General features: G+C 46.1%; 1 protein-coding gene across 2 annotated transcripts in view; it reads left to right on the plus strand.

Moving 5' to 3' along the window:
- Positions 1 to 395: 395 nt before the first annotated feature.
- MLLT1 (MLLT1 super elongation complex subunit) overlaps positions 396 to 14,777 on the plus strand; it is a 35,371-nt gene continuing 20,989 nt past the window's right edge. The window contains exons 1-3 of one of the 2 annotated variants that reach the window (XM_063160920.1): positions 396 to 500; positions 5,101 to 5,281; positions 8,721 to 8,803. In XM_063160920.1, coding sequence (XP_063016990.1) covers positions 489 to 500; positions 5,101 to 5,281; positions 8,721 to 8,803 — 276 coding nt within the window. In that variant the 5' untranslated portion in view covers positions 396 to 488. The remainder of the gene's footprint in view (positions 501 to 5,100; positions 5,282 to 8,720; positions 8,804 to 14,777) is intronic. The other variant, XM_063160921.1, reaches the window with a different exon arrangement.

Here is a 14,777-nt window from a genome sequence, read left to right on the forward strand (position 1 = left end):
CACATCGCCCCACACGGGGCTGGGGGGGCCAGACCCCGCTCCCGCCCCCCGCCTGACCCACAGCGCTGACCCCGCCCACGGGCCCGCCCACTCCGCAGCCCGCCCGCCGCTCATTGGTGGCTACACCCGTCCATCATGGGAAGGAGGGCGGGGCCGCGCCCCGCGGCGTGCGGCGCGCGGGCATTGGCGGCGCGCGGGGGCCGCTGTGGCGCTGAGGCGGTTTCCGGTTCCGCGGGGCGGGCGCGGGGCTGGCGCTGCCTGTGAGTGACACACAATGAGGCGGGCGGCGGGGCCGTGAGGGGCCGCGACCGAGCAGGCGGCGGCCGAGGAGGTGGGGAGGGGGGTGGGGGGGACGGACAGAGCGGCTTCGCTCGTGGACTGAGCGGGGGAAGAGATTCTCTCTCCCCCCCGCCCCGCCGACCGGGCAGCGAAACCGCCGCGGCGGCGGGAGCGAGCGAGCGGGGCCCGCGGCGCTGCTGTGCCCAGCCATGGACAATCAGGTGAGGGGAGCGGCCGCGGCGCGCTGCCGGAGGGGTGGGGCGGTGCCGCCCCCCCCTCAGAGAGGGGGGCACGTAGGGGAGGGACCCCCGGGAATGGGCCCTGAATGGGGGGGGCGCCCCTGTCCTCGGGAAGGTGGGGCTGGGTGGCATCGCCCCCCTTTGGGGGGGGTGTATCTGCTCCTCACACCATCTTTGGGGGGCCCATCTCCTCCCAGCCCCTCAAATTTGGGGGGGTACGTGTCCTCCCCACACCCTTTAAAGGGGACACCTTCTCCCCATTCTCTTTGGGGGGGCACACCTCCTCCCTAGTCGCTTTTGGGGGGTACATCTCCTCGTCAGTCACATTTGGGGGGCTCACCTCCTCCTACCCACACCCTGTTGCGGGGGCACATCTCCTCTCCAATCCCCTTTGGGCAGCACACGTCCTCCTCGCACCCCTTTGTGGGGGCACACCTCCTCCTTACAACCCCCATTTAGGGGGCACGTCTCCTTTCCACAGCCTTTTGGGGGATGCAGATCCCCTCAATCCATTTTGGGGGGGGGGGTCACATCTCCTTCCCACCCCCTATTTGGGAAGCGTGCACGCCTTCTCCCTTTTTGGGGGGGCACGTCTCCTTAATCCCATTTGGGGGGCACAGCTCTTCCTTCCCGCACCTTTTGCATAGGCACGCCTCCTTCCCAATCCCATTTTGGGGGGGGGCACACCTCCTCTCCACGCCCCATTTGGGGGGGGGGGGTACATTATCTCCCCAATCCCATTTTGGTGGGCACATCATTTGATGGGGACTCCTCCTTCCCACCCCGCATTTGGGGGTCACACCCCCTCCCCAGTCCCATTTTGGGGGGACACACCTCCTCCCCACGCCCCATTTGGGGGACACACCTCCTCCACACCCCCTATTTCGGGGGGTACATCATTTCCCCAATCCCATTTGGGGGGGGGGTACATCCTCTCCCCAATCCCATTTGAGGGGGCACACATCACACCCTTCATTTGATGGGTGCTCCTCCTTCCCACCCAGCATTTGGAGGACACACCTCCTCCACACTCCCCATTTTGGGGGGGTACATCATCTCCCCAATCCCATTTGGGGGGGGGGGGGCACACCTCCTCTCCACGCCCCATTTGGGGGACACACCTCCTCCTCACTCCCCATTTGGGGTGGGGTACATCATCTCCTCAATCCCATTTGGGGGGACGCACCTCTTCCCCATGCCCCATTTGGGGGACACACCTTCTCCCCAATCCCATTTAGGGGGGCACATCACACCCTTCATTTGATGGGGACTCCTCCTTCCCACCCCGTATTTTGGGGGTTCTAATCCCATTGATGGGGGGACACTCCCCGCACCATTCTGGGGGGGTTTCAGCCTCTCCCCTCCGTGTGCGGCTGCTGCAGCCTCGCCCTCGGCGCGGGGAGGGGGGTGCGAGCAGCATTTCCCGCAAATTCCTGCCTGGGATTATTGCCGGGAAGGGTTAATGCCACCGGGAAGGGTTAATGCCACCCGGAGAGTCCCTGCGGGCCTGGGGGGTTCCAGGATGCGTGCGGGAAGTTTACCTGAGGTGATGGGGATGGGGGGACGGGGAACCTTTTGTGTGCGGGGTGAGGGTAACAGGTACCGGGCTGAGGTTCGGAACCGGCCCCGCTATCCCGGATTACACCCGCAGGAGTGGAATGGGAGCTGCTGATGGCTTTCAGGCAATTAGCACATCAAACAAAAACCAGAGCAGCCTTCAGAATGTTTATTGAGAAGTTGAAAGCCGGCTCCTTTGTATTATTACAAATTGTTTGAATAGGATCCTGATTTCCCTTTGTTGAGAGACACGCTTGGAAAAAAAAAAAAGGAAAAAAACCCCTCCATTTTCAGCGGAGCAACTTTGGATGCTGGTTATGTTGGGAGATCTTATTTTCAAATGTGTTTCAACTTCTGGCTTAATTCACAGCGATTGTTAATTGGAGCAGGGTGTGAGGAGTGCAGCAAGTACAACTTTCACTCTCAGTTAAACAGTTCCCTTTTATGTTTAATTTCGGTCTCTTCCACACAGCCCCATCTGGTTCTCAGCTCCAATTTCTCAGCCGTTTCAACTCGGAAAGGCAGATTTTGTAGCCTGACAGTCATTTGCACTTCTCAGGAGAGGGGTAGTAACTGGCAACAGTAGCAGGATTTAAAGGGTAATTACGGAATCGATAACGTGAGGCTGCGGCACGGGCTGGCTCAGGGGATGTGAGCGCTGTGGGAAGCATCCCAGATAAAGCCGGCCTGCAGGCACGCTCCGATGTGAGCTGAGGATTTCGGCAGGCTGGCTCCACAATGCTTTTGCAGCGTTGGAGGGAAGCACACCTTGCCTTTCTTCTCAGCCCTTAATGCGACATGAAAGAGCAGCCGGCCCTAGGCTCGGTTCTTAGCGCAGGAACGAGGTGGAGCTGCTGTAGATAAGCCTTAAGAACAGGAAAAAATGGCCTGCCAAGAGAACTTGCAGAGGAAGGTATCCCAAAGAAATGCTGCAGCAATAATGGTGAAGGAATTAACGAGATGAGTTTGTCCCCGAGCCTTAGGATTGATGTGTTGGGTGGCTGGAGGTATTTTGCTGTGAAGATTTAAGCTGCCTGAAAGAGTGTGTTAAGGCTTATGGTTGAAATTGGAACTGGACTGCAATTTGGGAGGTCAGGCTTTGATGCCTGGTGCTCTGCAGACCTCCTGTGAGAGCTTTTTACAAAGACAAGAAGGCTGAGATGGAGTCACTTGTGCTTTTCCAGCAAGTATTCACCATGCTCTGGGAAAAAATCTCGGCTTGGAGATACAAAGTGAGCATTAATTGTGCTCACACTCCTTGCTGCAGTTTGTCAGGGGGAAAATAAGGATGGTACTTTCCCTAAACATTGTCTGGAGCTCAGGAAGCTTTCTCTTTCCCTGCTCATTGTCTAACATGCCCTTGGTTTGGCTCCAGGTCAACATGTAATATAGGTAATGACAAATAATGCTGCCTCTCCCAATGGTAATTGGGACTTGCTAGCAAGAGCAAGACACTTATTTTCAAGCCTGAAGTGAAGAATGGGATAGGGACTAAAACAGCCTCTTTTTCTATGAGCCTCCCTGTGCTGTAGCTGGATTTTGGTAGATTTAGTTGGAATCACTGCTGCTGCTCTGGTTTGTGTAACAAATCTGCACAAAAGTTGGGTACCTTGAGTGTTTTTCTCTGTCTACAAACGTGGCTCTAAGATTGCCTTGATTTATTTTGTGTCTGAATCCCATTTGCCTTTTCTCTGTTACATCTGTTTAATTCATTTCCTTTCTGCTGGCTGTGAAATCTGCAATACTATGTGGATTTTCACCATTAATTTCATTTGGTTTTTAAGGCACTTAATGGGATTTTTGTGCTTTGAGCCTGATGTGGAATACACCTTCTCTGTTACTCAGTGGTCAGAGTAGGATTCAGGAGTGCAAATCAGAATTAGGTCAGTTTAGTGTTGGACATTGTACAGGCAGATATGTTAACTTGGTCTTTGAAAGTGAGATAATAAAATATATTTAGAACCATACAGGAAACATAATTTTCTTCTGGTGAGTGATATATTCTAGAGAATATCATAAACCACCAATTCACGATCTGATTTTTCCTGTTTCAAGATGAGTTTTCTGTCAGTGCTGTGAATTCTGTAAGCTGTGAACATCAAGTTCTGTCTCTGACACTTTCTAGAAATAAAGATTCCTCAATTAGGACTTCGCTGACAATTTCACTGATAAGCGAGGCAGAGAAACCAATCCTTCTTTTAGAGCTGCTTTCTCTGCAATGTTAATATTAGGAAGAAAATAGGTATGAAATGGTGCTGGGAGTTATTTTTGTGGCAGCTTTGCCTTCCATAGCAGCCTGAGGTTGATCCCACATGGGGGGTGTTGTGTTCCTTGGGGGGTGTGGTGCCTTTAGGATGGTTTTGTGTTGTCTCTGCTGATGGTTTTGGGTTGTTGTCTGCTGATGGTTTTGGGTTGTTGTCTGCTGATGGTTTTGGGTTGTTGTCTGCTGATGGTTTTGGGTTGTTGTCTGCTGATGGTTTTGGGTTGTTGTCTGCTGATGGTTTTGGGTTGTTGTCTGCTGATGGTTTTGGGTTGTTGTCTGCTGATGGTTTTGGGTTGTTGTCTGCTGATGGTTTTGGGTTGTTGTCTGCTGATGGTTTTGGGTTGTTGTCTGCTGATGGTTTTGGGTTGTTGTGTCTGCTGATGGTTTTGGGTTGTTGTGTCTGCTGATGGTTTTGGGTTGTTGTGTCTGCTGATGGTTTTGGGTTGTTGTGTCTGCTGATGGTTTTGGGTTGTTGTGTCTGCTGATGGTTTTGGGTTGTTGTGTCTGCTGATGGTTTTGGGTTGTTGTGTCTGCTGATGGTTTTGGGTTGTTGTGTCTGCTGATGGTTTTGGGTTGTTGTGTCTGCTGATGGTTTTGGGTTGTTGTGTCTGCTGATGGTTTTGGGTTGTTGTGTCTGCTGATGGTTTTGGGTTGTCGTGTCTGCTGATGGTTTTGGGTTGTTGTCTGCTGATGGTTTTGGGTTGTGTCTGCTGATGGTTTTGGGTTCTCTGCTGATGGTTTTGTTTCTCTGTCCCCCCACAGTGCACGGTGCAGGTGAAGCTGGAGCTGGGGCACCGGGCCCAGCTGCGCAAGAAGCCGACCACAGAAGGTTTCACCCATGACTGGATGGTGTTCGTGCGGGGCCCGGAGCAGTGCGACATCCAGCACTTCGTGGAGCGCGTCGTCTTCCGGCTGCACGAGAGCTTCCCAAAACCCAAGCGAGGTCAGAGGGGCTGTAAATGAGCCTTAATTGGTCTTATCTTAGGGCAAGCTATTGCAGCTCCAGAGCTCAGCCCCCAAGGGGACTGAGTGCCAGAGGCCAGCTCGCTCAGACCAAGGCTGTGGGTCGGCCCCTAGCAAGCAGGGAATATTCAGCTCTTAGTGATTGGGCAGCTCTTATGATTTCAGCTTTGCTTGCTGGGTAGCTTCCCTTGGCTTGAGGCTCCAGCAGACGGTAGAGAGGAGAAGGAGAGGACGCTGGCTGTTCCACGAGTATGGCTTTATTGGAGGGGTCCATGAAGGGTCTCAGCTCTTCTTCTGCGTTAGTAGGGGTACAGTATGCTACTTTTATACCCTTGGCCCGGATCCAATCCTGACCAATGGCAAAAGGTTAGAAGGACCATAAGTGACCAATAGTAGGGTTAACAAGATATTGCTTTACATGGCTATAGGGATAGGTTATAGGGTGGATGTCCCTGGAGTCAGGAAGCTTCTCTGCTGCTGTGTCAGCATTCAGATTCTCCATGGGGCTGTGGCTAAACCTGAGGGTTTCACTACAGGGCTGGGCTTGCTTTATTTCTGTGAAAGAGCATTCTGCCAAGTCGAGGTTGTGTTCAACTGGCACTTTTCTGTGAAATATCTCCTTAAAAAGGAGAGAAATATCCATTGCGTGCAGTCCAGCTTGAACCTTTCCCCACTGTGCTTGAGAAAGGTCCCATTCTCCCTGACCTTTCTTCTGCTGAAAGGGCAGGAGGTGAGCTGCTTTCTCCTCTTATTTAAGCATTAGTATGTGCAGGTTCTCAAGACACAAGTGACAGCAGAAGATAATTCACGTTACACAATGGGAAAGATGGGTTTGATTTATTAAAATTCACCAGCAAAAGCTGGAAGCACATGAGAGATGCTCTGGGCTCAGATGTGTACTGGGTATGGAGAGTTTTGCAGATTCTTGCAATTTCTAGTCTCAGATGCCAGCTCAGGTGGCCTTAACCCAGCAGAAATCAATGCTGCCGTGGAGTGATGGTGTCTTTGCTGTATGTTCCCCCTGCAAGCCCAGTGCAGTCATTGTGGTTGGGTTGGAGTGTTATTTTCTGACTTTGTTTTCTGTCTCTGTAGCAAAATGAACCTTATTCTTGGCATGGGGCAGCAAGAGCTCATGAGGTTGAGGTGGAGGAGCAGGAATTGCCCTTCTCAGGGGCAGTGCAGTTCCTCCTGTGTAGGGTTGTGTAACTGGAGCTGCAGCATTAGTGCTTTAAGAAAGACAAGCTACCCCTGAGAATTGTTGTAATGTGCATTTCTGACAGTAGTGCTTCAGGAGCAGGACACTCGGGGTGCCTTGGGACAGGCTGTGACATTGGGGATTTGTGGGACTCCACAAAGAAAGGAGCTGAGAGGTGCTCAGCATTCACAGAGTGTGGATAAAATCTCCTTCAAACTGCTCTGTTCAAACTGATGTGTGACAAGCAGGTGCAGGACTGAGCTGAAAGCTGATTTATAGAATGAAAAATACAACCTGTGGGTTACACTTCTTGTCCTGTAGTGTAATTCATTTATTACAAATAACTGTGTTGGGATAGCACATAGAATAAATAAATATTTATATAAAAGAAATATAATAAATAAATATAAATAAAGCACATAGAATAATGGATTGGATTGGATTGGATTGGATTGGATTGGATTGGATTGGATTGGATTGGATTGGAAGGGACTTACGAAGATCATCCAGTGCCAGCCCTGCCATGGCAGGGACACCTTCCACTGTCCCAGCCTGGCCTTGGGCACTGCCAGGGATCCAGGGGCAGCCCCAGCTGCTCTGGGCACCCTGTGCCAGGGCCTGCCCACCCTGCCAGGGAACAATTCCTGCCCAATATCCCATCCATCCCTGCCCTCTGGCAGTATAACCCATGGCCTTTGCTCAGTCATTTGCTGTATCATCTCCCTTTCCAGGGGTATTTTCTCCCAGTCCCTGAATTTCCTACACTTCCTTTAGCTTGCTCCTAATTCCAGTGTGCATTTGAGCAAGGCATGTCTGGGTTGTACCTCAAGTTCCTCTCCTAGTCCTGAGTGTTTCTGAAGGGTTTTTTCAGATGGTGCCCTCTTGGAGCAGCTCCTGGTGCTGAAGGTGGGCTCGTGCTGCTGGCAGATTGCTCTTGGAGCCCTTGGAATTTGTCAGAACAGAGTGGCAGAGGAACAAAGGCTGCTTGGCACACAGGCTTAGGATTCCTGCTGCCATATTGGCACTGCTCTTTGCTTTGGGATTTTTCCCTCTAAATGACAGGGTTCTTGTATGAAATTCAAGTTAAAGCAAGTCTAGAGGTTTTTGTTATTTTTAGGGATGCCCTTTTTTCTCAGTTGTGTTTGGAGTGCTGCTTTCCAGCACCTTAATGATGGTAGAAGTGCTTAGAGCTGGGAGGGGATAATACAGCTACATTAAAGGCAAATAATTTGTGTGCTTTTAGGTTTGATGTACTGTTTCCTAATCATATTAATTACTTGGAATTCTTAAGAGAAACTCAAAAGATTTGCACTGAATTCCTCTAATTACCTAATTGACTTTATTTACATATATTGTAGTGCATAAATTATATGCAAGTGCATCCAGTTCCTGAGAAGGGAGAATATCTGTGTGGGTCTCATGTTTCTCCTGGCAGCTGCTGTGTGCTGCTACTTCATGGCCAAAAAATGATCCTGAAATCCTCCAAATTGGATATCCTGGAATGGATAACAGGAAAATTCAGGAGCATGAACCCACAGCAGATAGCGGGACAGGGGGAACTGAGGCAGGGACATGCAGATTAATTTCTGAAAAGCAATTAACTCAATTAACTTTTCTAATTGCTGTTTCTGCACTAAGCAGCTCTGACCTTAACAGCAAACTAGTTCACCTTCCTCCTCGTGTTTCCTTGTGTGTGAAATAAATAGCAGTGCTCACCTGCCCTTCAGGTTTGTTCACCTGGAGCATGGCTCTTACCCAACTGTGAGCACTGGGGAGTGTTTCAAGGAAAAAATAATCCCCTGCTTGTGTGTGGCAGTGTTTTGATTCTGAAATATGGGCATCAAAGTAAAGTTTACCTTTCTGTGCTGTTCCACTTTTTGGGTCTTGGCCTTTCCTTGCCAGGCACTTGGAGCTGGCAGTTTGCATTGTTGTGGGCCTGCCCAGAGCTGTAATTGTATCTGGGTGCACGGGAGGGGAAGGAGCTCCCTGGGACTCAGGCCTGCAGTGTTTTATGTTTCCGTTCCATGGGAGGAGCCAAGAACAGATTTCATGTTCTTAACTAAGCCTGTGGCCACCATTTTATTCTGTGTGGGTTTTTCCACAAAGGTCAAGGTTTTAACTGTGCCCTGAGCTGTCAGAGGCCCAGCTCTCCTCTTGCAGCTCCTTTTTGCCTCAAATAAAGTTGTGCTGAATTCCAAGCTCACATTTATTTGTTCTCTTTCAGTGTGCAAGGAGCCCCCCTACAAGGTGGAGGAGTCTGGCTACGCTGGCTTCATTATGCCCATTGAAGTGCACTTCAAAAACAAGGTAGAATCTGATTTCTGGTCTTCTAATTGTTTTGAGCTGTGCCAGAGCCTGAAACTGCCTGACAGAAAGACTCTAAATTATGTGACTGTTTTATGTGTGTGTTTTTTATTAGTCTAATAAATAGAATTTAACTGGGAGTTGGAAGCTCCTGCCAGACTTCAAAAGAAAGCTTTTGGCAGAAATGGAAGTGGATAAAAAGGTGATACCAGGACAGAGGATGGTCCTGGAGATTCTGAGCAGAGATTGTGCCATTTGTAGCTTCTTTAGCATGGAGGATATTAAAGCAATTTAAAATATTTTATGTACATATGGAAGTAAATAAACATAAGACACTGATGCTATAAATATTTGTAAACACTGTGTTGATTCTCAATATATTAAAAAATCTGCTTTTGAATTTGCAAGCTTGTTAAATTTAACTGTATAGGTATGAAATCTGCAGAGGCCCAAGACAAACATTTGCATGTGTAGCACAAGTATTTAGAGCTGTCTTAAAGATATCCTTGTTCTTACTCAGTGCTCTTCCAGAAAGAAAACACTAAATATTTTAAGTCTTAAGATGCATTGCCAGCAAGTATATGAAAGTTAAAATTTGGATTTATTGCTTGCTTTAAGTCTACCACAGAGGTCACATGCTGTAGGTTATGAAAACAGGGAATTGGGCACTTGTGTTCATATTACCTCAGTTGCAGTTAAATTGTTTTGTTAAACATGAATAATGGATGTTTCTGGGTTTGATTACTGCTTAAATCATAAAATAAAAACTAATGTTTTGCTTATGGTCCCTAAGAGGGAACTGAGGTAAACTAAACCAAGAATGTTGAGCCACATCCCTGGAATCTGTGCTCTCCCACCCCCTCAGAGCCCTTAGCCCAGGTGTGTTGACAGCAGACCACATGGAACAGCCTCAATCTATTTATTTCCCATCCTCCTTTCCCTGTCCCTCCCACAAACATCTGTCTGCTCTTCCCTCCTGTCCCCACTCCAGCCCAGGGTGCTCTCCTGGCAGTGTCACTGTGAATAATCAGCATTTTGGGTTCTTGGCCTGCCACATTGCTCTGACCCCACTTTATGGCTTGGAGGAATAATCCACAAAATTGGAATGGGCCACAGAAGACACAGTGTCCTCCTAAACCTGGGAGTGTTTTGCCCACAAGTTGTTTTTTGGGTGGGCAGGGTAAACCAAAAGAAGAAGAAGAAGAATGGCAGGCAGGGGCTGAGGGGTGAATGTTGTTGATAAAAGCAGCTTTTTTGGCAAACACTGGAGTGCAACAAAAACACCTCAAAAGCTTGAAGTAATTCTACTTCTGGTGGCTTTTCTGAGGTTTTAGATGGGAAGCAGAAAATTCTTCATCTGCACTAAATGTTGGCTTAAGTCAGGTTCAAGATCTTTTACACTCCTGACCAAAAATGTGAACTTCCCCAGGCTGATTCCTTGGAAGTGGAACCTCTAATGCCCGAGAGGGTGGACTGTGTTTTAGTTCTACACTTCCCTTTTATTTTCACCCAGCCATTCCCCACTCTTCCCTTTTCCCTGCAGCTCTCCAATGGTTTCTTTCCCAAATCTCAGCTCTCCCTCATTTCTGTGGCTTTTCAGAGGTGTGACTGTCATCTGCATTCCTGTGTTTTCTTTTTCCCTCTGTCCCTCAGATTCCTGTGTTCCTCATGGAGTGTGGAGCTGGCAGCTTTTCTGCCTAGAACTTGCTTTCACACCCACTGGGGTCATCACTCCTCATTGTTTCTCCACACACGTGACTGCAGACTTGTTCCCCAGCACTGAGCAGAGAGGTGGCTTTTATAAATAAGGGAAATAGGTGGGCTCTGTTCTCCCTGGAAACAATGGAAGGAGCTGTTAATTTAGGAGAAGGCTCTTTGTTTCTGACATTTTGGTCTTCAGAAACATGACAAATAAATAGGAGAACAGGTTGAGTTGCAGACTTGTTTTTCAAATCTACAGATCTTCAAAACACTCATTTTTTGCCCTGTTTTTTTAGCTGCATGTTGTTCTGGAGAAGTTCTTTTCCATTTTTAAGCTGATTAACAAATTGCTAATTAAGGAGTTTCAGGCAGCACCTCTCATTATTTAATTGGGCCAAGGGGTGATTGAGGGAAAAGGTGGAAAAATGTTCCAGTGATGTTCTGGAAGATGGAACAAAGATGTGTTTTCAGATTCAGCCATGAACTAAGGATTGCAGGGAGTTCAGCTGAGGGGGTGAGCAGGGACAGGAGCTCAGGAGCAGCTGCAGCTGTGCCAGGCCTTGGCATGGAGCTCAGGGCAAGGTTCTGCCCCCTGAGGCTGCTGGGCACTGCCCAGGCTGCCCAGGGAATGGTGCCAAGGAGCTCCCAGGGGTGCTCAGGGTGGCTCTGCAGGGATGGGGCTGCACTGATCATCCCTGAGGGTCCTTTCCAGCTCAGGATATTCAGTTGGGCTCCTCTGCCCAGTGATGATGCCATCTGGGAATTTTAAGAGCTCTGATCATTTTCTGTCAGTGGAGTTGAAGGAAATGTAAGAGGTAAATATTTCTGCAAAGACTGGGATATAGTAAAAATTAAAAAGATAGGGAAAGGAGAGGAGGAGGAATGGCAAAGGTTTAGGATACAGCCTGTGTTCTCCTGAATTAAAGAAGGTGTTAAAACACCAAATAAAGTCTTCATTACTTCAAGACCTTGTTCTCACTTTGATCTCTGTAACCTGTTGCCACTGGTGGGGATCAGCTGGTGTGAGTGCAGCAGATATTGTGAATTGATTACAGCATTTGGGACTCATCCTTGAGTAATTCTCTGCAAGTAGCTGGTATGGATTGTTCTGGGATTGGGGTGCAAAGGCTCTTTGGAGGTGACTGGGTGGGGCTTGAGGCCATATGTTCCTCACAATCGGACACATTTTTGTTGATGTGTGTCCTCAGCTGAAACCAGACTTGCAGAGGCTTTGGGATTTGTTTATTGATGCATGTTTAGCTTTGTGAAGGTGAGAAGAGAAAGGATTTAAAGAGGGAGTGAGCCAGGCTGTGGAGATTGATCTTTGCCATGGTTGGCTGAAATGGGTTTTTTTCCACAATTTAAGCTCCTTTCTTATCCCTTTCCTTTCCTTGTTCTGATTTGTTGCTGGGATGACAAATGCTGGCTGTCAGAGCCCCTGTGCTCTTTGCTTTGGCTAAAGAAATACCAACCTGTGCTCTGGGAAGGAGCAGCTTTCCTAAGAACTGTTTTAATTAACTTCATCAGGGATTTTTTAACCAGCTTGGCATAAAATCGCCCATTGACTCTTTGTGTTGGAGGACTCTCTTTTTGTTATCATTGTGTGTGTTTGGAGCAGCAGACTCGGTGCCTTTTTGTGGGGTGGGGAAGTGTCAGGAGAGTGTGAAAAAGGTGTAAGAGGCTGTTGTTATCCTCTGTGAACATTGCTGGCCTGTGTTCGTCCTTGTGCTGCAATCCAGCTCCTCCATGAGCAGTCCTTTCTCAGCTCTGCTATTTGAATTGCAGAATATAAATTGTGAATATTGCAGCGAGCCTGGGCAGCCGGGGGCTCTGAGCAGCCCCAGCACTCGTGCTCTCCTTTAACACTGGCAGAGCCTTTGCTGCTGTAACTGATCCTGAAAAACAAATGGCAGGGGCTCAGCAGGTTGATTGATAAAGCTTTTGGAAGTCGACTTGGCTAATGACAGCAGATGATTTGGACTGGAAATGTTGGTGTGCTATTTTTGTTTTGAAATCCTTTGTGTTCCTGGAACGAGGGCTGCTGTGAGTGGCTTCTGCTGCTCGAATCGATACAAACCCGCTACAACAAATGCCTTGCTGTTTTTCTCCTGCTCTTCCCCTTCCCTCTCCCCCTCAATTTCAACAGTCTGGAGGCTTTTTTTTTTTCATTGTTGTCTCCAAATAAATCTCTTCTAGTGGTACACGTTGTAATACAGGTCTGGCTTTGGTATTCATTCCCTGTGACATTTTTTGCATCCTAATCAAATTAGATCAATCCTCCTCACAAAGCTAAAGGTCTAGTAGATTTTCATGTTATTCTGATATAAGGCAGATGATATTAATGCAACATGGATAAGATGGTGTATTAAAGTCTCTTTAAAGATGCTACCTCCTAATTTTAGTGCTAGAGATAAAAGCCTTGCAGGATTTACATAATGGATACATGGAACTTGGGCTTTTCCTATTAGTGAGAAGGAGATAAGCAAAGAAAGCAGAAAAATTCGTTTGATTTTTTCCACTGAGGTTCAAAAGAAAAATAAGCATATTTTATCCCTTCTGCAACCTTTGTAGAGGTGATGTAGAAAACAAACAGAGAGAAATATTGGAAAAGGGGAGAATTATTTGTGTATCAGAGTAGGAACTCAGTGGAGACGTTGTAGGTGGGCTGCACATATGGTAGGGGAGGTGAAACAGGAGCAGCTACAACTGGTGTCAGGATTGTGCCATCAGGAGGGGATTGGCCTGGGAACTACTCCTGAGGAAGGTGAAGAGCCTGTGTTTGCAGGACACATTTGATTTTACTGAAATTGCCATTTTGGGCAGGATGTGCCCAGGTTTGAGGAGAGGATGAGTAGCTGTAGCCTGTTGGAGTTTACTCAGTGTTGCTGAAAGTTGGGGGAGGAGTGAAACTTATCCTTTTGTCTTCCCTTTGAGGGAAACATTTTAGGTCTGTCCTGTACCATCTTCCTTCCCAAACCTGCAGCAATTCCTTTTGTCCTGCTGCTGTTGTCCAGGGAATCTTTCTTTTATCTTTTTCTATCAGAAATTAGGATGGATTATCAATTTACCCATTCTTTTATCTGAGCAGGGTCAAACCCTGGGCTGTGTGTGTTTGAGTAGCCATTCAGGGTGGCACATCCATAGGTACCTCCAGATGCTGAAAAAAATTAATTTTCATATATATATATATGTGTGTGTGTGTATATGTATATATATGTATATATATATATGTGTATATGTGTATATATACATATATATGTGTATATATACATATATATGTGTATATATACACATATATATGTATGTATATATATTTTATGTGTATGTATATTTATATATTTTATATTTATATATTTATATATTTATATATTTATATGTATATTTCTATATCATACATATATATATATATATATATATGAGCAGGGTCAAACCCTGGGCTGTGTGTGTTTGAGTAGCCATTCAGGGTGGCACATCCATAGGTACCTCCAGATGCTGAAAAAAATTAATTTTCATATATATATATATGTGTGTGTGTGTGTGTATATGTATATATATGTATATATATATATGTGTATATATGTATATATACATATATATGTGTATATATACATATATATGTGTATATATACACATATATATGTATGTATATATATTTTATGTGTATGTATATTTATATATTTTATATTTATATATTTATATATTTTATATTTATATGTATATTTCTATATCATACATATATTTTATATATATATATATATATGAGCAGAGTCAAACCCTGGGCTGTGTGTGTTTGAGTAGCCATTCAGGGTGGCACATCCACAGGTACCTCCAGATGCTGAAAAAAATTAATTTTCATATATATATATGTGTGTGTGTATATACATATATATGTGTGTATATATACATATATATGTATATATGTATGTATATTTGTATATATTTTTATGTGTATGTATATTTATATTTTTTATATTTATATATTTTATATTTATATGTATATTTCTATATCATACACATATTTTATATATATTATATATTTATATATTTTATATTTATATGTATATTTCTATATCATACATATATTTATATTTATATATATATATATATATATATATATATATGAGCAGGGTCAAACCCTGGGCTGTGTGTGTTTGAGTAGCCATTCAGGGTGGCACATCCATAGGTACCTCCAGATGCTGAAAAAAATTAATTTTCATATATATATATATATGTCTGTATATATGTCTGTATATATATGTATATATACATATATATG

This window comes from Melospiza melodia, chromosome 7 (genome assembly GCF_035770615.1).
Source record: "Melospiza melodia melodia isolate bMelMel2 chromosome 7, bMelMel2.pri, whole genome shotgun sequence".
Classification (NCBI taxonomy): domain Eukaryota; kingdom Metazoa; phylum Chordata; class Aves; order Passeriformes; family Passerellidae; genus Melospiza; species Melospiza melodia.